The 24383-nt window shown below is 32.0% G+C and overlaps 1 protein-coding gene across 1 annotated transcript; it reads left to right on the forward strand.

Annotated features, from left to right (window-relative positions):
• The first annotated feature begins 1355 nt into the window (after positions 1 to 1355).
• LOC123693645 (O-acyltransferase like protein-like) lies at positions 1356 to 23819 on the forward strand. Its single transcript, XM_045638830.1, has 13 exons — positions 1356 to 1545; positions 4824 to 5109; positions 6226 to 6405; positions 6952 to 7031; positions 7886 to 8079; positions 8394 to 8508; positions 20471 to 20685; positions 21097 to 21290; positions 21730 to 21865; positions 22242 to 22428; positions 22805 to 22947; positions 23334 to 23442; positions 23683 to 23819. Exons 1-13 carry the CDS (start codon positions 1356 to 1358, stop codon positions 23790 to 23792), a joined length of 2139 nt encoding a protein of 712 aa, XP_045494786.1. The 3' UTR covers positions 23793 to 23819.
• The last annotated feature ends 564 nt before the right edge of the window (positions 23820 to 24383 follow it).

Below are 24383 nucleotides of genomic sequence, written 5' to 3' on the forward strand. Positions count from 1 at the left end.
TTTGTCATGAATTACCTATACTATTTTTGGCAATATTTATACACACTTTATTATTTAGGTTAGATCTGTTTTTACTAACGAATGTAGTTGAGCAACGCATTTAGGACAATTGTTTTAATTGTTTTCGGATATTCACTTATATTTTCCTACTAGCGGTCCGCCCCGGCTTCGCCCGTGGTACATATTAACGTTTTCTCTACATAAGAACCATCCTCGTACTTCAAGGAATATAATAAAAAAAGAATTATCGAAATCGGTTCAGCCGTTCTCGAGTTATGGAATTACAACGAAAAGTGGCATTGATTTTTATATATTAGATTATAGCATAGGTAGAAATAGCTTTGTACACGTGTGGTGAATACCACTTATATGGATCAGACTATTAGAACCTTTTACTTATCATATTTTGAGGGATTAACGCTCTTTTCTCATCTTTTGATGGTAACGTAAAAAGTTTGCAACATCATAATGAAACGATACACACATTCCAGACATTTACTTAAAAATCTTACTTTATAATAATCTCCAATAAAGGATCAAAATAGTTAAAGCGGTAACTAAGTTTGATTTATTCTGTGTGGTAATATTATAGTGCCGTGAATTCACGTGCGGTTTTCGCGTTGCTCACGCGCGTTCGCGCTTGTTCCTCGATCAGGGGCCATATTATGACCTGTTATTTCCATACAGAATACGCCGTGAATTGAACTGACTGGCAAATTCATAAAATACCATAATTAACCTTGACTGTTTATTGCGATCATAATGTGAATTTGCCATAATATGGCCCATGAGTCGGTATTGTATTCTGCGACAAAAGATTCCCGCCTCCTTCACGCGGCGTCCATGCGTTCTGCATTCACGACTCCGTGCCATACTAATCTATACCTACCTAATAAAAAAGTGGTTTTGGCTTCAGCTTCTACGTTCATTTCACGACGGGTTTCATGAACGACAGCGAGGATCCTACGAATGTGGAAAATACTTTTTATGCCGTGAATTCGAGACGTATACGCGAGTGTGAATACACGGCACTAGTCTTGAGCTGCCTTAAACGATGCACATAAATTCGAGCAAGTGAATTGACAGCACGGTCTCTTTAGATTTTATAAAATCTTTATTTTATGTAAAGTAATCTAAACATCGTCGTGACAAACAAACGCACCTACATTTTTACCATAATATAGAAACTCGGACAGTTCGCACAAAAATGCGGAACGTTTTTGATAAAAGGATAAACACCGATAAAGGCATTAGTCCTCTTGATTAATACACCAGATGTTAAACCTATAGTACTGTAGCAGTATAGCTTAGTGTTAGTAGTAAAAGTGGTACATACATACAAGTTTTGTATAAGAATGTGGAATTATATTACAAGTGGATTGATATTATGGTCTATAGTTAGTACAAAAGCTCAAGTTCATGGACCATCGGATTTGCCCAGGGATTCGTTTGATCAAGACTTGTATGAATCCGTGCTGGATCCTGAATTATGTCGACAAGAAGTTTTGTACATGATTATGGATAAACAATTGTTGTTGTTGGAATGTAAGTGCAATAATATAAAAATTCAGATATGTACAATATTATATTAGTCGATAGTATTTAGAAGTTGGTACATGTAGGGGTTTTGCTGACTTACAAAACACATAATTTAATAATAAATGTTATGTATTATACATATACAGTGTATAACTCCTACTTGTCGTTGCCGGACGTTTACGCCGCGCACAATAAAATATGTATGCTTCGTAAGCGAGTATTTCATTTAGTACACCCAAAAAAGTAGCAAAGGGAAAATAACTCTTACAATTTCATTTATAAGAAATCTGTTTTTATTTTTTATATTATAGTAGGGTAAAGTATCAATTTACCTACTATATTATTATTATTAATTTATTCACAAAATTTACATATAATTATCTCAATATATTCGTAGAATCATCATCGTACCGGCCAGTAAAGGGACCTTATAATAACAAAATAATTTAGGTGTGTATCCTAACTCGAGCGGAGATAAATCCAATATTCTAATAATTTTCAAACAAAAACTTAATGCAAAAAGATACTTTGATAACTTTTTGAGCATACTTAGAAGCAAGAATTCATGATAAATGAACATGTTATAGGTAAGTGTATTTACTTTAGAAATTCGAGAATTTTGAAAAGATTTCAGTGAAACCTTGCAAACGTTATTAGGAGGTTTGCAAACAGTCGATGTATTAAAAAAGCTCAAAAAGCTGAAAATCAGTGCTGTGACATTTATTCTTCACACACTATCGAATGGCGTTTCATTTTCAATGTTTAATAGTGCAAAGACCTTTTGTAATATGAAATTATGTTTCAATTAGTTTGCATAAAAGCTTCTCTATTTTTATCGTTTTCCCGCATCAGACAAATTACTTGTCTATTTGCTGTGGAGTGTGTTTAAAAAATGTTTTTTTTATTTCTTTCTATTATTATTTAATTTTACAGTATAATAAATAATATCAATAAATAACACTATATTGCACAATTACATTTCATAAGATGGTTACCAGACGGTATGAAAGTTAAAAAGTTTATCTGTTTTTAATTACCGATAAAAAAACTCGATCTCACTTATCTTCGTGTCATACTACGAGGAACTTGTCACATAAATGTCGATAATATACAATTCCCTAGATAAGATTAGGAACTAATTGATATTTTAATTAAATCTCAGTTTCTGTACGCATTGACGAATTCGCGCACCGTTCAGTGAATATGAAATAAATTTGTAATTAAAAGTGAAAGTGCTGTGAAAAATGAGTTATAAGTATTTATTAATTTTTATGTTTATTATAATAGGAAAGGAAGTTAAGGCTTCTAAAATAATACCGTTTTCGTTGTTCGATGACGATCGATACGAGTCTGTAATAGACCCTGAATTATGTTTAAGGGATATAACATATTTGTTGCTGGAAAATCAAATGATGCTTCTTGAATGTAAGTGCAAAATATTTATTAGTAGTGTACAAAATGACTTAATAATACAATGCAACAAAAATCATATCCATTTAATATAGTATGCCATAAGTAAATTTTAAAAAATCTGATTTCACCAGTGCCTGAGTTGTTCATTGTAAAAATCGCAATAAATTTAAAGTAGAATGAAACTAATTGCAAAAGGAAGAAAAAATACAAATTAATTTCCTTCCTTAAGGAAGGAAGTGGAGAGACAAGGGCCCATTTTTTAATTATAAAAAAGATGGGTTTTCTCAATTTTCGGCAAAATCACAAGTACTACGAAAAAAAAATAAAAGAAAGTTTTAATTTCAGTAGAAATGTTTATTTTTTTTTAACATTTAATAACATAAAAACGGTTATAAAACAAAGGTTTGAAGTATTCTTTCACACTGTCAAATATTTAAATTAACTCTACGATGTTTCTGTGTATTTTTTGAAATTGCTTTGTTTTCAATATAAATTTAATCATTTTAAATACAGTGTCTTCACGTTTTTGATCAGATATGATATGATTTTAATCAATATAATCAATCACAAAATCATTGATTACATAGAATGAATGTAAAAAATTACTACGAATTTATAACAAAAACTGTAATATTTATTTTTATTTACATTTTCCATTGGCAGTAAATTAATGATATGAATAAAGATAATAAACAGTACGAGTAAATAATAATAAATAGTCTAAGATTCTTTTTTGTTAACTACTTCTATGTAGATATCCATAAACAATCTTGCAAATCTATCTACCTACACATGTGAAAAGTGAAGTCCCATATCCCCTATAGTGGGGTAAGGGGCAGATGCATTATAGATCTGTTTCACTGATCGATTTTCTTTAGGGACAAGTAGGTGATCAGCCTTCTGTGTCCTGCCAGACCGAGACATTTTTTTTTCTTCGTCTCCACCGGGAATCGAACCCAGGACCCCTCGGTGTTACGCTCACGCGTCAGCCACTGTACCAAGGAGGCGGTCACCCTACACATGTACTTTATATAGAAATCAAATTCTGTTCGTTAGTCACCCTTAAAGAGAACAGCTGGGCTGATTTAGCTGATTTTAGTTTTGAAATGTTTGCAATCCAGGGAAGGTTTAAACGGTAAAAATAGAATACAAATAACGGCTTAGGCTGGTTGCAGAGCTTGACCGACGGTCAGTGCGTACCGTCGGTTCTGACGATACGCATCAACAATAATTGTATGACTATGACACTATTGCGCATGACAATACGTATGACCGGTCTAGCTATGAAAGGTTTTATGAATTTCCATACATATGACAAGCGCGACTGACGTACACGCACTGACGGTCGGTCAAGCTCTGCAACCAGCCTTAGACTAAGTTAATCGGGAATTCTAGTTTAAAATAATTGCCATTTCATTGAATTACCTAATAAATAAATAAACGAAAGAAGAATTCAACCTGAAACTTGCGACACCCTATACCTATTTTTTCGTACAATCTTTCTATTATTATATCATAAATCTATGACGCCAATTAAACATAATGGATATTTTGACTAGGTATCAAAGATTTTATCTTTACTACTGTGTATAATATGTATTGAATAATAGTAATCAAACCTTATCAAATATCATAGTTTTGTTATTTAGATTTTGTATCGAAAATATTAGGTATAAATTACTATATTATTATAGAAAGAAAAACAGAATTTAGGCATAAATACTGTTATGAAAAATCATCATTATTAATAGTTATTAGAATATTCATAGTATATCAAATAACAATATCGCTTCACTGATTACAGAAAGTTTGCTAAAATTAATTTTAATAGGAACGTATTAACGTATAATACCATCAATATTCTATTCCAGTCCTGGACGCCGGGCCCCGTATCCCGACCGGTATCTTCGAAGGCAGTACCAATCACTTGGGCAATTACTTCCAATGTCTATCAATAAGAGAAGAATCTCTGGACCCGCCCATACAGGGCAAATACTGTTCATTGAAAGTGCCTTTGAATCAATCCTTAGAATTTCCCCCTGGTACACAATTTGGTAATGTCAATGGAAGGCAGGTTATGGCAGATGAAATACGTAAAAGGGGAAAGGATCCAGAAGTTATATTGAAAGCTTTAGAGAAGAGTGGAGAAAATGGACCGTAAGTACTTTTAAGAGGCACTTTTTAATTTTCTAGAATCTAGGATTATCGTTTGCCCTTTTGTTTACTGGTGTGAATGGTTTAGAAATTCCATAACTAAAAAAAATTACTGATTAATGTAACATGATTAAAATTTAAAAGGTTCGGGAAGTTGAGAGTGTCGATTAGATTGTAATAAAAGTTTTAAATTAATTGCATTAACATGAGTTTTAAGAGAGATTGAAAATATAGACCCGTCATTAAAGATAAAACATTGAGATATTTTAATAAAATTAAAATTTACGTTTGAAATTATTAAAAATGTATTTCATAATGTTAATAAAACAAAACTTTGGAATTATTAGACTTTATCACATATAAATTTCGTCTAGATTTAGTACCATTTGATATCATTTGCTATCAAAGCTTTAAGAGAATTGTGTGGTAATAAATGAATCGATGAGAATATTATGTAATCCCTTTATTGTGTAAAAACATTATTAACGATAAGTTAAGCTAATATTGTATTTAAAATGAAAAGATTGTGCAATAATTATTGAATAACTGTTAACAATTATTGTAATAAAATTACAATCCTCAGTACTTAATATTGTGAAAGTTTGTGGGGATGAATGGACTATGTATGTTTGATAATCTTTCACGATAAGACTACCTACTGAACGGTTTTGGATGAAACTTTACACTAATATAATATTATGTTATAGATTAGTATAACCTATAAGCTATCGAAATAATTTATTTTGCGGTTGAAGCTGCCGTTAAACAGCTAGTTATAGGCACCATATAAAATTACATTAATATTGCGTAGGCGTTAAGATCTTTGCCTTTTTTTTTAACGTTAGGAAATGCATTTACGCATCCCCCTCAGCAGTTTTGCTGTCCAAGGGGGTATGTGGGACTCGGACGTAGCCATGCCCAGTAAAATCCAACGGTGGCCGTCTTTCGTCCTGAACAGCGGGGGTTAACAGCCAGGCCTTATACCCTCTGACCTGTGGGCACTGCCACTTCTTCGTGGCCTAAGATATTTGCCTAATTAACAAACTACAAGAACCTCAACTGAGTGAATTGTGTGTTACTTTAATGATCTTAACTATACAACAACCTCTTCATTTTCAGAACTGGGTTACTAGAATTCCTAGACGCTATATCTTATAGATATGGTATATGCATACCCCAAACATGTTCAACCGAGGAATGGGTAGCAAGTGCCATGAGAAATGTTGGCTTTGAATTTGAAGAGGTGTACTGTCGTCTACCAAATGATAAACCTTGGGTTGCAGCGGACTGGGTCGCTACGTAAGTACTTACCACGGCTACCACCTATACATAATATCTAGGTATAATAAAATCGTAGGAAAGTCAAAACTGTAGGTACATTGAATAATTTTTTAAAGAATACTTGGGGCGTGTAGACAGTCGCTATCAAAGCCAAAATATACTTTTAAGATTTTCTGTTTGTCTGTACAAACAGACAAAAAATCTAAAAACTCTGAACTAGAACTATGTTCGGGCTAAACTCAAAAAGTACTGCATGGATTTATTCCAAAGCAAAGTTTAACAAATAATATCAAGGATTCAAGGTACTATTTTTAAAACCACAATACGTGTAATTATAAATAACGAATCTGTTACTGTTACAAAAACCTTAATCCATTTTTTTTTAGTATTTATGCATAGTGTATCACTGAATATAAATTGCAAAATATTTCAATAGAATCCTAATTTGTTTTATCAGTAGACGGTTGATGATTATTTTGAAGTAAAAATTTTTTATCCCTAAAGTGGTTTCAAATATCGGTGAAAATAAACAAAATATGAATTTAATATTTATCATTGTTTCAGAGCTATCTTCTCAATACTTGCTGTGATTACAATATTGAGTACAAGCTATGATCTCCACTGTACGTTTACACTAAAAAAAGGTAATTATTAAACCACCTTCAAAAATATGTAGAGCAGTGTTCATTCTATTTTCACATTTCAAGTTAGCGCTTTATGTAACTAACAAAGTTGAGAATTAATAAAAAATCTAACGTTTTAAACATTGTTCCGTCAGTTAATAATAATACAAAATAAACAATAGCCTTATTTAAAAAAAACATTCTAACACTTAAATATTAAGTAAAGAGTAGACGAAGAAGAGAGGATACTTGCATATCATTACATCCTTATGGCTTAATAACTATTAATAATTCAGTTTGATATAATATAAGCTGAATTTAATAATCCCTGAATCAATCTTAATCAGCGGAAGACGAAGATTATGATATCAGTCCAATCCAGTTATTTTAGGGGTTTTTTTCTTGTAATTATAAAAACGTGAAGCAATGATGATGGTAAATTATCTATATGCTTATTCTCATATCAGGTGTAATCTTGAAACGTGTGCTGATTATTTTTCTGCGCAGTTTGATGTTAAAAGTTAATTTGGGATTCAGAATATTATGTAATATGAATTAAAAAGTCTTAAAATGAAGTATTTATACACTCAAGTTGCGAATAGAAAATCTCTAATGTAGAGCAAAAGAAAACACCTACCTACTATTTAAACCTGTATATAATTCAGGCTTTTGAATTTTAAAAACCACAGGACTTACTTATATTTCACGTTAAATTCTCATAAAATACATCGTTATCTTTCTCGTCAGCTTCTCAAATAAGACATAATACACAACTATCATTTCCAAAGGTCAGTCGAAGCGAATTCTTTCCCTTCTCATGTAAAGTTAATGTTCATAACAAAAATTCGAAATCTTAATTCTATTTTCATTTTCAGATCCAAAGCAAATGAACCCAAACTTCAAAATATTCTCCGTGTACACAAACGCTCGTCGACTCACCACATTTACTAAAAGCAGCGATGCTCTAGAGTGCCTGGATGGTATACGATCGATATCCATGATGTGGGTCATCATTGGCCATACGTTTTCCATGTATAACCACTTCACGAACCTTCTAGATGTTTTAGATGTAAGTATTATATTGTTTGTGGTTATTGTATGAGATAATAAATAACACAGTGTTAGAGTTGGTTAATTATTTACTTCAAAATTTGATATAACACGTCTAATGAATGAATTTTTTTGACAGCGGTGTTATAGTTATGAGTATTGATTATTCTTTATTGTATATCGTTATACACTTACCTTCAATTAATATGCGTGTTTTTTAAAATTACGATGAAGATACCTTCGGCTCTCAATACATCCTTCAACATCACTGGCTTCGAAAGTTCATCACGGCGCCAACTTTACCTAAACCTATTTATATTTATTTATTTTTAGTTCCTCATTTCGAAGCCAGCAACTTTGATTCAAACTGGTGTCTTCGCAGTTGATACATTTTTCACTATGTCGGGCATTCTTCTTGTATACACTTCAGTTGGAAAAATGACTTCAAGTAAGTATTGCTACCTTTTTAGGTGTTCTACACGCTAGTTTTACAATGCAATATCATGAAGTGTGATTGTTTGATAAATTTTCACCAAAGGCAAAATTATGGGTATGAGCGGTAGCTCAGAGATAATATTATAATAAAGAGAGATATTAATTTCTACAGCTTATGTGTTTTTATGGTAGATATGTAGGTGTTATTCTGGTACATAATCTACAACGTAATACATTGATTATATAATTAGTTATCTGCTTTGTCTTAAACGAGAAAAATGTACTGAAAAGATATTAAACATAATTCAATATGAATATGAAATTCAATATCAATATGAACACAAAGAAGAAAATAGAAGCCTATAGATAGATATCTATAGGCTTCTATTTTTTTCTTCGTGTAAAACCGCTTTATCATAGAGATATATATATATATATATATATATATATATATAAATACCAACTTGGGCACTAAGTTGATCCAGCCCGACTGCCGTGCATTCCTGACTCCACCTTTTCCCCGATATTACTCGACTCCGGTTGCATAGATCTTGCCCGGAGTGGCAACGGCGCAAATATTTGAGCGACGTTGCCAAACGTATTCATGGAGAAATTGATATACTCAACCTTTTTATTGCTAAGATCTTGAACTGAATCGACTCCGTAACGGCCGAAATTCAGAAACCCATAAACACTTGTTGGCTCCGTTTTATATACCAAATCCAAAGTCGTATGTTGATCAGATTCGTTTATATTATCAAAATTACAGCTTTATTTGATCCGACAAAACAAAACTGTATATTAAGTAACGTAGATTAATTTTCCGTAAACTCTACAGTATTTGTTGGCTCCGTACACAAACATATTATAGTTAGTTAATGTTCCATACATTGCTAAATCCGCCTAGACTAGACGAACTCGACTCCGTAACTGTTCAAATTTTGAAATGCTCAAACACTTCTTGACTCCGTTTTATATACCAAATCATAAGTCGTATGTTGATCTGTTCCATTTATATGCACTTGCATGACATTGACATGGGGATATGAAATTAGGGCTAGCAAAAAATCTCCTGAGTTTTATGGAAGTTGAAGAAGTCGACCGTAATTCAATTGAAACTTATAGAAAACGTTGTGAAACTAAAAATACGGAACCCTAAAAAGATAGATTTGGACGAACCTTTCGTCATACAGTGACGGTGATAATTCTCAAGTAGTATGCAGCCTACAAATAACAAACTACCTCTTGAATCAGGGCAACTCTTTGGCGAACGCTACACGTAAGATCCATATTGTGATCCGTCAATATTTACTATCGGATTACGATATTTATTGACGTGTAGGGTAGTGTATTGACGGATCACAATACAGGGTTAGTTTTCAATGACCAGCCAAAATTTAAAATTAAGATCTAGATATTAAACCAAAGGTGCATTTGAAAAATTATTGTCGAATAAAATTAAATAAAAATAATAGCATTCATTTGAAAATGTCTTAAAAATTTCCTAAATCGTAAACACCCCCAGAATCAATGCACTTGTGTGCGTGCGCGCATTGCCAAATTTATGAGTGTGCTAACTTCTACCTATCTAGGTTGTTGAACTGAATTGTTGCTTTTGTAATGTCCACACGTTCGCTTTTTAGTGGTGGACAGGAATGAAATCTAATTTAAAAAAAAAAAGTTTTTTTTTGTCATTAGTTCTAAAATGTTATCGATTCTGAACCATTTCTGAAAATTTGGCCGGTCATTGAGAACTAACCCTGTATATCGCTGGATTTCTGGAACTCCTTGTGATCTGATCCCAGGACCTACATCGCAATATTTATCTTGCCGTCATCACGTCTGGCTCATACAAAGAACGTTTCAGTACTGACACGATACGTATTGATGGTGTTGGGTGTGCTGTGATCCCTCCCAAGATACATCAGTAAATATCAAGATAATTATCATAATATTTATTGACGTGTAGCGTTCGCCTTTGCCCTGATTCTGATATCAATCTGATAAAATAATTAAAATGTTAGATTTAGGTCAAAAACAAATGACGACTCATATTCTTGCACAAATTATCCATTGCGGAGTAAATATGAGTGTACGCAGATCGCCAACACGTTTAACCAGCAGTGGTGCAGTGGGTACTGCCGGTGGATCGCATCCCGATCTATCGAAGCTAAGTTCATTTTCTACGAGTTCTACGCCAACTGATACTTAAATTACTTATAGAAAACGGAAACAACCGCTAGAACAAGATTGCCGATGTAATGATGATATGAAGGATATTCGGTCGGAGTTGAGCCGTATTAGTACATTATTTGAAAAATATGTATGCTCAAATGAACAAATAGTAAACAAAATTCATTCAATTAAACATTCATTTCAACATTTCATTCAATTAAACAAAATCATTTCGGCGGTATGGCGACCATTTAGAATCGTCTGAAAACTATGGCGATGCATGGCGATTTTCGTAAATGGCTGCACGACGATGGTTACCTGTGCAAAAGTTAGCCTGGTACCAATAAAATAATAAATAAAATAAAATTTATTAGTAACTTCAAATATAACATTACAATATTGCTCTGCCTTCTGAACTAGGTAATTCCTATATCTCAGAAGGCAGTGCCTTCCCTTGCAAATTCCATGTTACATTATATTTGGCAAGTTAACAAAATAAATTTTAGTGACTAATGATAAAGGATACAAAGTAAATGATTAAGAAAATAAAAGTATACGATTTGAATTGCACAATACAATGGTTGAATTGTTTTTTTTAAATCAACGCATTCGCGTCGGTATGGCGGGCTTTATGTCACACCGGAAAAGTATGGCATGACACTACCGTCTACATCTTTTTTATGGGCTATCGGTAAATTCTAAAATTTTTGTGTTACAAATCGTTTGACTTTCGCTATTTTTCCGACGAGTTTGACTAACGCCCACGCGACTAAGCCGCCGGTACCAGCGTTCACACCATCATTTTTCTTTCTGTCATTGCGTACTAAGACCCCTGTAGAACCGCCATCCTGTTACAAATGACTCGAAATTTTGTGTCAATGACTCCCGATCTACTATGTTTGCGAATCGACAGCTCTCTAAAATGGAATCATCACATCGACCACCTAAAAAATAAATTATCAGCACTTCTTAGATCTCTGCGTAATATTACTTCTTGCATTCCTCATAAATTACGCCACACCATCTACAACACGTTAGTAAAGCCGCACCTAATGTATTTAATAGAAGTATGGGGGAGTGCTTACAAAAATAAATTAGCGCCACTCCAAATTTTACAAAATAAAATCATTAAAACTATCTTTTACTATCCTCTTTTAACTAAAAAAAATCTACGACGACACTAAAATAATGAATTTAAAACAATTATACTTTTATAATACGTGTATGTTCATCCGCAAAGCGCTACATAAAAACATAAATACAAATATTATGTTCTCAACATCAAATCGCCACTCAAACTCAAACTCAAACTCAAACATTCATTTATTCAATTAGACTACTATTTAGTAGCACTTTCGAATCGTCATTACATAATTATTTTAACATTTACCACCGATTCGGAAAGCAGTGATCTATGGAGAAGAATCGGCAAGAAACTCCATAGTTGCTCTTTTAAAATCATGTAAATATTACAATATATGAAACTTATATCTAACTACATAATATGCCAATGAACTGTCTTGTGGTTTTTACGCGACAACCCTCCATGGGTTTTTATCGTCCATATATTCCTGAATACTGTAGTACGCTCTCTGAACTAATACATTTTTTATATAAGTTTTAAATTTAGAACTACTAAACTCTTTAATATTGTGAGGAATTCTATTGTAAAAGCGTATACCTTGACCCATAAATGAATTTTTAACTTTAGCTAATCGGAAAAATGGCATTTCAATTCTATTCCTGTTCCTTGTGCCATAATCGTGTCTATCTCCTACTCTTGTGTGTAAGTCGGAGCTTTTGTGTACATGCAAAATATTATTAAATATATACTGTGATGGTACAGTAAGGATACCAGTATTCTTAAAATGATCTCTTAGTGAATCCCGAGCACGTAAATTATATATAGAGCGAATGGCTCTTTTCTGTAAGATAAATATAGTTTCTATATCTGCAGCCCTGCCCCACAGTAGAATTCCATAGGACATAATGCTATGAAAGTAGCTGAAATAAACCAGTCTAGCCGTATCTTCATCGGTGAGTTGCCTTATTTTTCGGACTGCATATGCAGCTGAACTGAGCTTACCTGCAGCGGTGTTGACATGGGCTCCCCACTGTAGTTTCTCGTCCAATGTTAACCCTAGAAATACAGTAGACTCAGTAGGATGCAATACCTCCCCGTTCAAGGTAATATCTCTGTTCAACTTTTTTACGTTAGGAAGTAGAAATTCAACACAAGTGGTTTTTTTGGCATTTAATAATAAATTATTGGCATTAAACCATTCAGATATGTGTAAAAGAGCACTGTTCACTTCGTCAACATTTGGGTCATGCCTATCCACATTAAAAATTAATGAGGTATCATCTGCAAACAGAACTATTTCACACCTATCCTGCAAATAATAGGGAAGATCATTGATATATACCAAGAACAAGAAGGGACCTAAAATTGACCCCTGTGGAACACCAATGTTAATTGACGCACCGCTAGAACGTTCTCCATTAACAACTACAGTCTGTATCCTATCATGCAGGTATGACGCTATGAGGTTCTGTGCTTTTCCTTTAATTCCATAGTGATTAAGTTTACGTAACAAAGTACAATGTTCAACGCAGTCAAATGCCTTGGAGAGGTCACAAAATATCCCCAGAGCATTTTTTGAGTTTTCCCATGCTTTATATATATGTGTTAGAAGTGCAACCCCAGCATCTGTGGTTGAGCGCCCCTTTGTGAAACCAAACTGTTTGGTGTGCAGTAAATCATTAGATGCAAAATGACTACTCAGTTGGTTTAATATTAACTTCTCGAATACCTTACTTAATGTTGGTAAAATAGAGATAGGTCTATAATTGTTACAGTCTTCTTGATCGCCCTTCTTAAATAGAGGTATAACTTTACTAAGCTTTAGTAAATTAGGAAATGTACCATAGTCACAACACTTATTAAATATAAAAGCTAAATTTTTCGCAATATTTTCTATGATATTATTAACTAAATTTACGGACATTCCCCAAAGATCACAAGTATTTTTTAGATTAAGCGTCTTAAAGGCAGTAACAATATCACTAGCAGTTACGTGTCGTAATTCAAATAATGTACTGCACCCCGCAACATGGTCCCTCAAAAAGGTTTCTGCAAGTGCTGAAGACGAATTTAAACTATTAGTAATAGTAACAGGGACACTACTGAAGAATTCTTCAAAAGCAAGAGCAACATCAGCACTTTTGTCAATAACCCTGTCATTATTTACAAGTTTTATAGTATTACTTGATTTGCTTTTACCCATTTCACCATTAATAATAGACCAAACTGTTTTAACTTTATTATCCGATTCGCGTATTTTATCTCTGATATACAATCGCTTCGCAGTAAAACAAACAATTTTAAAAGTTTTTGAGTAATTTCTAACATAACTAAGAAAAGATGGGTCTTTATTATATTGCTTCATACCATATAACTCATAAAGAACGATCCTACACCTATGTATGCTAGGTGTCGCCCATTTACTAAATGGTAAATCCTTGGTAATATTTAAAGATTTAACTTTAAATATTTTTTCAAATTCATTATGAACTAAATTGAAAAGATTTTTAAACATTTCACAAGGATTATTATTACAGGATTGATCATTCAGTACGGGCAGGTTTTTATTAATATTATCTCTAAATTTATTAATGCCTTTTTTACTTATAGGCCTAACATTAATTCTTTTAAATTCAGGTAAGCAATCCCATTCAAAAACTACTTTCTGGCCACAGTGATCCGAAGTGAGTGTATTGAGAATATTTTTCTCTAAACAGAAGCAGTCGCAGTATATATTATCAATACAGGTTGCAGAAGTAGGTGTAATTCGTGTGGGTTCATTAAAAAGTTTATACAGATTAAATGACTGAAACAAATTAACAATTCGTGTAGCCGTTTGTGTTTGTAAAAGTATATCAATATTAAAATCACCACATACTATAACTTTTTTTTTACTCCTACTTAAACGCTTTAATATTTCTTCCATGACTGTCTCAAACATATTATAGTCACTGGAAGGGGGTCTATAAACGCAAACAATAATGTAACGCTCCAGTTCAACACAGGACAGTTCAATGGTCCGTTCTACAGAAAGACTAACAATGTCAGTTCGTTCTTTACATTTTACACTATTGTGTACAAAAATAAGAGAACCTCCATGAATAGCATATGTCCTGAAGTATATACTTTTTAATGTATAATTATCAATATTTATTACCAACTGACATTGTTTAAGCCAATGTTCTGTTACACAAAAAACCTTAATTCTATTATGATTTAAAAATAATTCTATTTCTAATAATTTGCTAGCCAAGCCTTGAATGTTTTGATGTACAATAGAAAAAGTCTGCTTAGCTGTTGTCTTATATACTAGTTTAAATCTAGCTTAGGGCTAGATTTTCTGTCAACACAAGGTTGGTGTATATAATTATTATTACTACTACATAAAATTATAGTAGATCCAGGGTCTGATAACAAACATGTACCAGACTGGTTAATATTATATGCTATTAACATAGCAAGTTCTCGCTTATATCTAGATGGCAGATACACTGTATTCTTTGTCAAAGTAAAAGATTTAATACACAAATTAATGTCAAAGTAAAGAAATGCATCACGATGATGATTTGTTACATTATACAATTTTAAATTCATATTATGAATTAATCTATTTTGTTCTTGTGTCAAACCAGGTAGGTACGGCAATGTACACAACATAAATTTACATTTAGTCTGACTACTAATTTCCAACATTTTTTGAAATCCTACATCAATATCCTTATTTTTTATATTTAAACTATCTCCATATAGTATAATTACAATATTATTCTTATTAAAGCTAAAATGATCAAGTGATTTGATTATATAATTAAATGAACTGTTAGGAGTGCAAATATTAGTGACTTTAAGCCCTAAATTGTTGAGCATAGCGCCAAAACCCTGACCAATACTATCTGACAACACAATAATTTCCTGCTCGGAAAGGTGTTTAGTTTTACTAGTTGAAATTGTTGTCACGGGTTTAACACTATGTATGTCTGTGCAGTCAAGCTTATGGGGCGACGTTTGCTCATTGTCACTTTTTGAACACTGACATACATATTTATTGGTCAGCGACTCAAAGCGATCCATATTTTCATTACTCAACTTAATTAAGTCATCTGCCTGTTGTATATGCTCGTTTATTTGCATTTGGGCAGCAGAATACTTCTGGTTGACATCATTTAACATTTGACTTAAAGAGTCTATCTTCTCCTTTAATTCATTTGTTTCTACATCATACAAGATTTTATAATATTCTAGATCCCTATGATATTTGTCTAACTCTTGAACCAGATTTTTATTGACTTTCTCTAATTGAACTACATTTTTAAAAGAACTCTTTCTAACAATTGATTGGGTACGCTTGATAAACTTACTTAATCTAAGGTATTTTTTCAACTTCTTATGTGAAGAGAAATTGATTTTTTTAAAGTTTACAGAGCCACTTAACTGTCCACATTCAACTAATTCATCATGAAGACTACTTGGTGTGTTGCATTGCCGCTTGGGATTGTCCTCTTGCACTTCCATTAGGCTACATTCCAACTTAGCGATACGGCTAAGAGCCATCTCATGGTCACTAGAGCACTGCTGGAAGCTGTCCACAATGTCTTGGAGGGCTTTGCACTTGTCTTCACTATAAATGTATTTCATGTGTAGTTCTGCCAGCTCGGCCTTTAGAAGAGAGTTCTTTTTAATTATTTCTTGAATCTCTAATTCACTTTCATCCCGCTCTTGTATGAGTTTTTCACATAAAGATTGTGATGTTTTCAAATCATGGAGTGTAGCTTTTAATTTATTCTCCATGTCCTTAGCTACTGCCTTGCGGGTCAGCATATTGTATTTTGTAGTTGCTGAAACAGATGAAAGAAAATGTATGAGATAATTATATTTGAATACTATTATGGTAGTACTGAATGTTGATAAGTGATTAACGGTATGATGTAGTAAAGAGTAAAGAATAATATTGTCTGGGGCGATAAGTTTTTGTCTTCTAAATTGCTTCCAACTTGTCAAGCAAAGTGAGACGGTAACTTTTGTGCCAATGTATTTATTGTGACGTAGCTCATTAAATATGAGCGGTGTTGGTAATACAAATGAATATAGGTGTTGTTTATAATTAAATATGAAATTATAAAACTAGTACTCCCCTGGTTTATCGAAGATATTTGAATTGGGATAACCGTTGACACGTTGACCTCCGCGTTAAAAAGTTAAACGTTGCGTAGATCCCATAGAAGGTGTGTTTCACAATAATTTTCACTTGTACATCAATGTAATGGTTAATAATTAATAATATTTTCTATTTAAGCACTATATACAATTAGTTTTAAATAATTTTATATTTTAAAATCTAACAGCTGATGTTAACTTTGCTGTTGACACCTGTCAAGTCCTAATAGATAGTCCTAATAGTCCTCACTATCCTAATAGACGAGCTAGCTATCTTGCCCTCCCGAAGATCCGAACAAATTATGGAAGGCGAACGGCAACATACGTTTCTATAACGGGAATAAATGTCTTTAAACCTTCAAGTGGCTAAGGCCGCAAGCGACCAATGGATGAGCTCGGTGGGCTCTGATTGGCTCATTTGAATCGGATCAACAAGAGCTAAAACGCAAAAAAGGTGGATTTGTATAAAAAGCACGTAATTATTATTATTACTGATGGTGACACTTGTGGCTCCGTTCGGATCCACATACGGACGGTGATGTGGCAATGGATCCACAAATACCAACCGGATCAACAAGTGAAAACGGATCAAATAATTACTAACTATATGGCACGTTTGATCAACATAGTGCCCATGGAGATATCTATATATATATATATATATATATATATATATATATATATATATATATATATAAAACAAACTTTAGTTAAGCGAAAACTTATGGTTTAGAAATTATGAATTTTTTTTTAAATAATCCGAAGTTTCAATGTTTTTGACACAAAACTACTCTGTTATGAAAACTACTGGACCGAATTGAATGAAATTTGGTGTAGGTATAGCGCAATAACCTACCTATCGCGCTATAGGCTCATCTTGTGTAAATAATTACACTGAATTTTTTTAATTTAACTTTTTCTGTAGTTTTTTGAATTTCTCGGCAAAATGTCGATTTTTCGAAAAAATCCTGTGAAAAAAAAATGTACCACCCAGGTTTTGCTGGTACTGCTAAAAACTTCCTTAACATAAGGTTATTCTTTACACAAAAAATCATAGTTGTCCTTCGATTGTAACATCTTCAAAAACAATATCATGTGCATTCAACACATGAAAATCGAAAAATTACGAAATTTACCAAAATTCAATTTTAATCATTTGGAACGGCCAATTTTTGGTTAAAGAACCATTTATTGCCATAAAAGTAATTGCCATCAGTATTCACATGGCTATAAAAGTTAAAATGAATGAAATAAATTTTTTACCTACTAGCCAAGATAACTTTACTTTATTCTAATGTCAATTTATAGAGTTTTTTTTTTGTTATTTAGTTTTTAGGTTTAAATCTTAATAAAAGATTTGGAGAATCAATAAAACAACATAAATATTAATTAACATATTGTTTATTTTTTACAAAAGGTTTTCGAAATGCCGTCCGCCTTTCGCTAAACATAATCTGCATCTGCGTAAGAAATTTCTTCGCAGCCTATTAAATGGCTGCCGGCTTTCTTTAATGGCTGATATAGCCATTTGAATTTATGCCTATAAATAACCATAAATTCATTATACATAGATACATTTGTATACCAGTTTATGGTATTATACCATTTAATACCATAGGTTCATACCTATCCGGAGAGGAGGATCGGTCGCGGTGGCACCATCCACTGGCCAGCCTGTTCACCCGACTTGAACCCCGTTGATTTTTTCATTTGGGGATACATTAAGGAGATTGTGTACGCACGGGAGAGCACATCGGAGCAAGAATTGGAGGAAAATTCAAGTGGCTATAACAGCCATTAAAGAAAGCCGGCAGCCATTTAATAGGCTGCGAATAAATTTTCTTACGCAGATGCAGATTATGTTTAGCGAAAGGCGGACGGCATTTCGAAAACCTTTTGTAAAAAATAAACAATATGTTAATTAATATTTATGTTGTTTTATTGATTCTCCAAACCTTTTATTAAGATTTAAACCTAATAACTAAATAACAAAAAAAAAACTCTATAAATTGACATTAGAATAAAGTAAAGTTATCTTGGCTAGTAGGTAAAAAATTTATTTCATTCTTTTTAACTTTTATAGCCATGTGAATACTGATTTGTAACGACTTTTATGGCAATAAATGGTTCTTTAACCAAAAATTGGCCGTTCCAAATGATTAAAATTGAATTTTGGTAAATTTCGTAATTTTTCGATTTTCATGTGTTGAATGCACATGATATTGTTTTTGAAGATGTTACAATCGAAGGACAACTATGATTTTTTGTGTAAAGAATAACCTTATGTTAAGGAAGTTTTTAGCAGTACCAGCAAAACCTTGGTGGTACATTTTTTTTTCACAGGATTTTTTCGAAAAATCGACATTTTGCCGAGAAATTCAAAAAACTACAGAAAAAGTTAAATTAAAAAAATTCAGTGTAATTATTTACACAAGATGAGCCTATAGCGCGATAGGTAGGTTATTGCGCTATACCTACACCAAATTTCATTCAATTCGGTCCAGTAGTTTTCATAACAGAGTAGTTTTGTGTCAAAAACATTGAAACTTCGGATTATTTAAAAAAAAATTCATAATTTCTAAACCATAAGTTTTCGCTTAACTAAAGTTTGTTTTAAATGATTACTCATGATGCTCTCAAGCTGAAAAAAATTTTTGGACCACTGTAAACGGGCCACCCTGTATATATATATATATATATATATAGATATCTCCATATATATATATATATATATATATATATATATATATATATATATATATATATATATATATATATATAGTTGGTATTTATATATATATATATATATATATATATATATATATTTAGATAGTACTTACTAAATTATTGAATAAACTTTTCAAAATGGGGCAAAACGTAAAATAAGATAATTAAAATATACCTATATAATGCAGATTATCCGTCATTATTTCTTGTCAGATAAAAGGGATTAACACCATCATTCTCATGTTTTGATAAAACGATTAAAATATTTAAGGATTTTATTAAATATAGATTTTCCTTAAAATAAATATAGATAATGACAACAACTTTGATGCAAAATGCATATTTGGTGCTAAAAAAAAATGTTTTCAGTAAAGTATAGGTAATAACAACGTCTCCGAAAAAAAATTAAGATGCTTTTAAAAAATAACTTTTTTTAATTATCTCAGAATTATTTATCTATAGATATTATTTTAAATGAGAACAGAAATGTATAAGTGTATTGAATATATTATTTATTAACTTGCGTTGGTGGTATTCTAAGATGCGAAAGTTTCTAAAAATGTAGAGTTGTAAATACGTTTGTTATTTTTTCTCGCGAAAACTATTGAGCGGCTTTTGATAATATTTGACAGTAGGTAATGTATAATAGGTATCAGAGTAACCTATAAACTATTGAAAAAAAATTCCCCTTATAAAGTCCGCGCGTGAAATCGCTCTAGTCAAATTACAAAAAAATATTCTTTTAGAAAATATTTAACAAGATAAATATTCTGATAACGAACAAAACCTAATAGTTAATAAAAAACATACAATTAATTCCTATAATATTTCACAGGATCATTCCTCCGAGGTCTACACGCGTTCTATTTGAACCGTATCTTCCGCCTCTTCCCACTTTTGGCGGCAATCGTGCTTCTAGAAGCTTCGTTCTTCCATAGAATAGCAGATGGACCGTATTGGCTGACTGTGGCTAGAAATACAGAGAGATGCAGGACTTGGTGGTGGTCGACACTGCTATATGTACAGAATTATGTGAATCCTGATGATATTGTAAGTATATGAGTAATTTATTAGTTAAAAACAAGATTACTATTCTTGTGATAGATAGATTTTATTAAAATAATTCATCTATCTATCTAATGGTGCATTTACACTTTTGTGTTTCGCCTCGTCACTATACGAAATATTCGTATAATATGTGTGACGTGTGTCTTTACGAAACACTGTCCCTAAAAACCGCTCTTGTGCGAATAGCGAATGCATTGTTAACGTAGCGCATGTTCGTTATTCACCTCGCTATTTATTCGCAAGAATGTGTAAATGCACCATTAAATACGAGCCGATAAACTACGTTAAGCTGAATTAACTCGGGCGGGAAAATATGTGATAAATAATTCTATGAATATTATTGCATGTGTTCTTGATATAACTTTTTAAATTCAATAATTATTTATATTTTAGTGCATTGCCCACTCATGGTACTTGGCGATAGACATGCAAATACATATTATATCACCACTTATATTATACTGGGTTTTGTCTGGCAAAAAGAAGGTTGCATGGACAGCTCTGTTTGGGGGTATTTTGACTATCTTGGCGGCGTCCACGATATTTAACTTCTTCAAGGATATGCCTTCAACTAATGCCAGTATTGTGTAAGTATTTAATAATATTGTTATACATAATATTATAATAGTTGATATTTGAGTGAAAACAATTAAAAACGAATTTTTTTCCTTTATTATATTAAATAACTAGCTTACGCGGCTTCGCCCGCTTTGTCTAAAACCTAATAAATTATATACTAAAACCACAGACTATAATTTACTACGTATACAACTAAAACCTTCTTGAATCACTCTATCTATTAAAAAAAAAACCGCATAAAAATCGGTTTCGTAGTTTTAAAGATTTAAGCATACAAAGGGACATAGGGACAGAGAAAGCGACTTTGTTTTATATTATTAACTCTGATGTAGAGTTAAATGCCAAACTTTCTTGGTTTTAATAATTTTCCTCTTGTAAAATGTTTAATCAAAACCTTTTACAATTATATAAAGTATTTGTATTAATATAAAGTTATCATTTTTTTAGTCGTTTAGATGAACAAAGCTATTACATGAACAATTTCTACCAAAATACTCTAACAAGAGCTTCCCCGTTCTTCTTTGGTATGGCACTTGGATATTTGCTGACTATTACAAAGGGAAAGAAAATAAAAATTAACTGGGTGAGTACATAATATTTTTTTTTAATAATAATATAACTAATATAGGTAATTAACAATAATAAAATTATTAGCGAGATGTAATAGCCAAATTATAAGGTCAAGTAATTTGTAAGAAAACTTCTCGTCGTATACAATTTAAATACAATTTCATTATGTGTAATATAGGTACATCCTACATGTGGTATGCTATACTTTGTAATGAACTTCACTTTTTACTTTCTAGAAAAAAATCTCAATTTCTTAAAGTCGTTAATTTCAATATCACAATATGACATTGAACATTATTTCATCTTGCACCACACAATGCTCTACATTATCACTCTTTATCACCTTATCCACAATATCTTACAGTTTCATTATTGTTTCAACATTTCAGGTGATCGTCATTGTAATGTGGATCCTATCTGTAGCGATGTTCGGTGTAATTTTCTACTTAACGTATAAGATAATGCAACTGGACTGGGATGACCAAATGGTTGACAACTTTTACAACTCTTTCGGAAGACCGATTTGGGCTTTAGCGCTGTCGTGGGTTATTTTCGCTTGCATTCATGGATATGGAGGTTAGATATATAAATTTACCCTACGTCATATTTTGATGTTGGTTTGTCCTTTATAGCTTGAACAATATTTTTGATGAACATGTTTTTCTGTTCATCATTCATGCTCACTGTTCATATTAATTAATTTATCAGAGCTTAAGTTTCATAATAGGTATCTACTTTATATGATTAGGTGGTGTTGTGTAAAACATAAGAGAACATTTATTTAATAATTTAATTATTTTTCTTAAAATAAAAATTCATTGGGAAAGAAGCTTCAATAAAAGCTGTAGAGACCGCAAATATTCTATTCAATATGGAAAACTGCTCAAAAAGTTAATTAATTGTAGGTACTATGCTGTTTAATTTATTTACTAATCACTTCAATAAACACCAGGTCCCGTAAACTGGTTGCTCTCGCATCAAATGTGGAAGCTGCCCAGCCGCATCTCCTACGCCATGTACCTGTACCACTACTCCTTCATGTTCATAGCTGCGGGAATGCAATTATCACCGATATATTTCAGCCCAGCACAATCGGTATGTCTTATCCTTAATCCTTCCTACTAATATTATAAATGGGATAGTTCGTGAAATGGATATAATATGTGTATTCTGTATCACGAAAATACTACTGACCCGATTTCAATTTCATTTTATAAATTTAATATTGTTAAGCTTAACTTGGAAAGTGTTAGTCTTACTTAAATTTTAGTTGTCTTCGTAGGTAATTATTAAGTTCGTAATATTTTTTTTTATTTTATTTATGTACAATAATTTGACATATTTTGAAAATGTAATTATCCGCGAATTACAAATATATATGTATAATATTATATATTGTAGATAATACCTATCATGTTATCAGAATAATATGAATTAGCTCTATTTGTTCTAGATTCTTTTTTACATTTTTATAATTTCAGATATTTGACTTCATCGGCCACTTCACACTGACCTTCGTGGTATCTTTCTGCGTGACTGTGCTCATCGATGCTCCATTTTCAACTGTCACAAAACTCATCATGGGAGGAGGTAATTAAATTCGATAATAATTTACTTATTTATTTATTTATCAATTTAATATACCACACCAAGTAAAATATTTACAATCATAGGTACAAAATGGATTAACACGGTAGGTACATAAGGTGTTCTTACCGTCATTTATCAAACCAGTATTGAGAAAATGTATCAAACACTCATATTATTAAGTAGAGTAGTACCTACTTCACTGTAAACTATAAGAATACAGAAATTTTAATTTATTTTTAGGACCTAAGAAGAAAAGGCCTCCTTCACCAGAGGTCAAACCCACAGCTGAAGTCCAAATTGAAAATGGAGCAGAAGCAGACACCACAGAAAAAAAAACTACGCGAATATAAAATGTACAGATTAAAAAATTACTAGGTATTATACAAGTAATAAATAATTATCTTACGGATAATTTAATAATAGTGAAATAAGTACTTATTAGGTTAATATTTTATTTAACAATTTAAATATATTTTGTATAATATTGTAATCAAGAAGCTTATATCCTCTATTACACTGGAGATTGCACTATGACCATTAACTTGAAACAAGAAATTACTATGACATTCAATGACGTCAGTCATGTTTTTTGTCTCTTTCTGTCGAGTGACCACGCTGGTTTGTAAATTCAGGATTTTTCAAAATAGAAAAAACTAAAAATCATGGTCTATAAATAATAACGACATATATTTTTAACAGTATTTATATTATAATATTATGGTCATACTTTATAGGTAGGTACATACAATTTTAATTGGTATAGAATGATAGTTATAAATAACTTTTGGCTACAAAGCTTGGATATGAACCGATATTTAGCATTAACATCCTTTGTAAATAGAGGAAAGTTGTGTTTTGCATCAGATGCTGTTTACCAAATTGTTAGCTACTCAGATCTTCTTTTTAAACGCGTTGCTTCGACGGGTCAATTTCAAGCCAGA

The sequence above is a fragment of the Colias croceus genome, chromosome 8 (assembly GCF_905220415.1).
Source record: "Colias croceus chromosome 8, ilColCroc2.1".
NCBI lineage: Eukaryota > Metazoa > Arthropoda > Insecta > Lepidoptera > Pieridae > Colias > Colias croceus.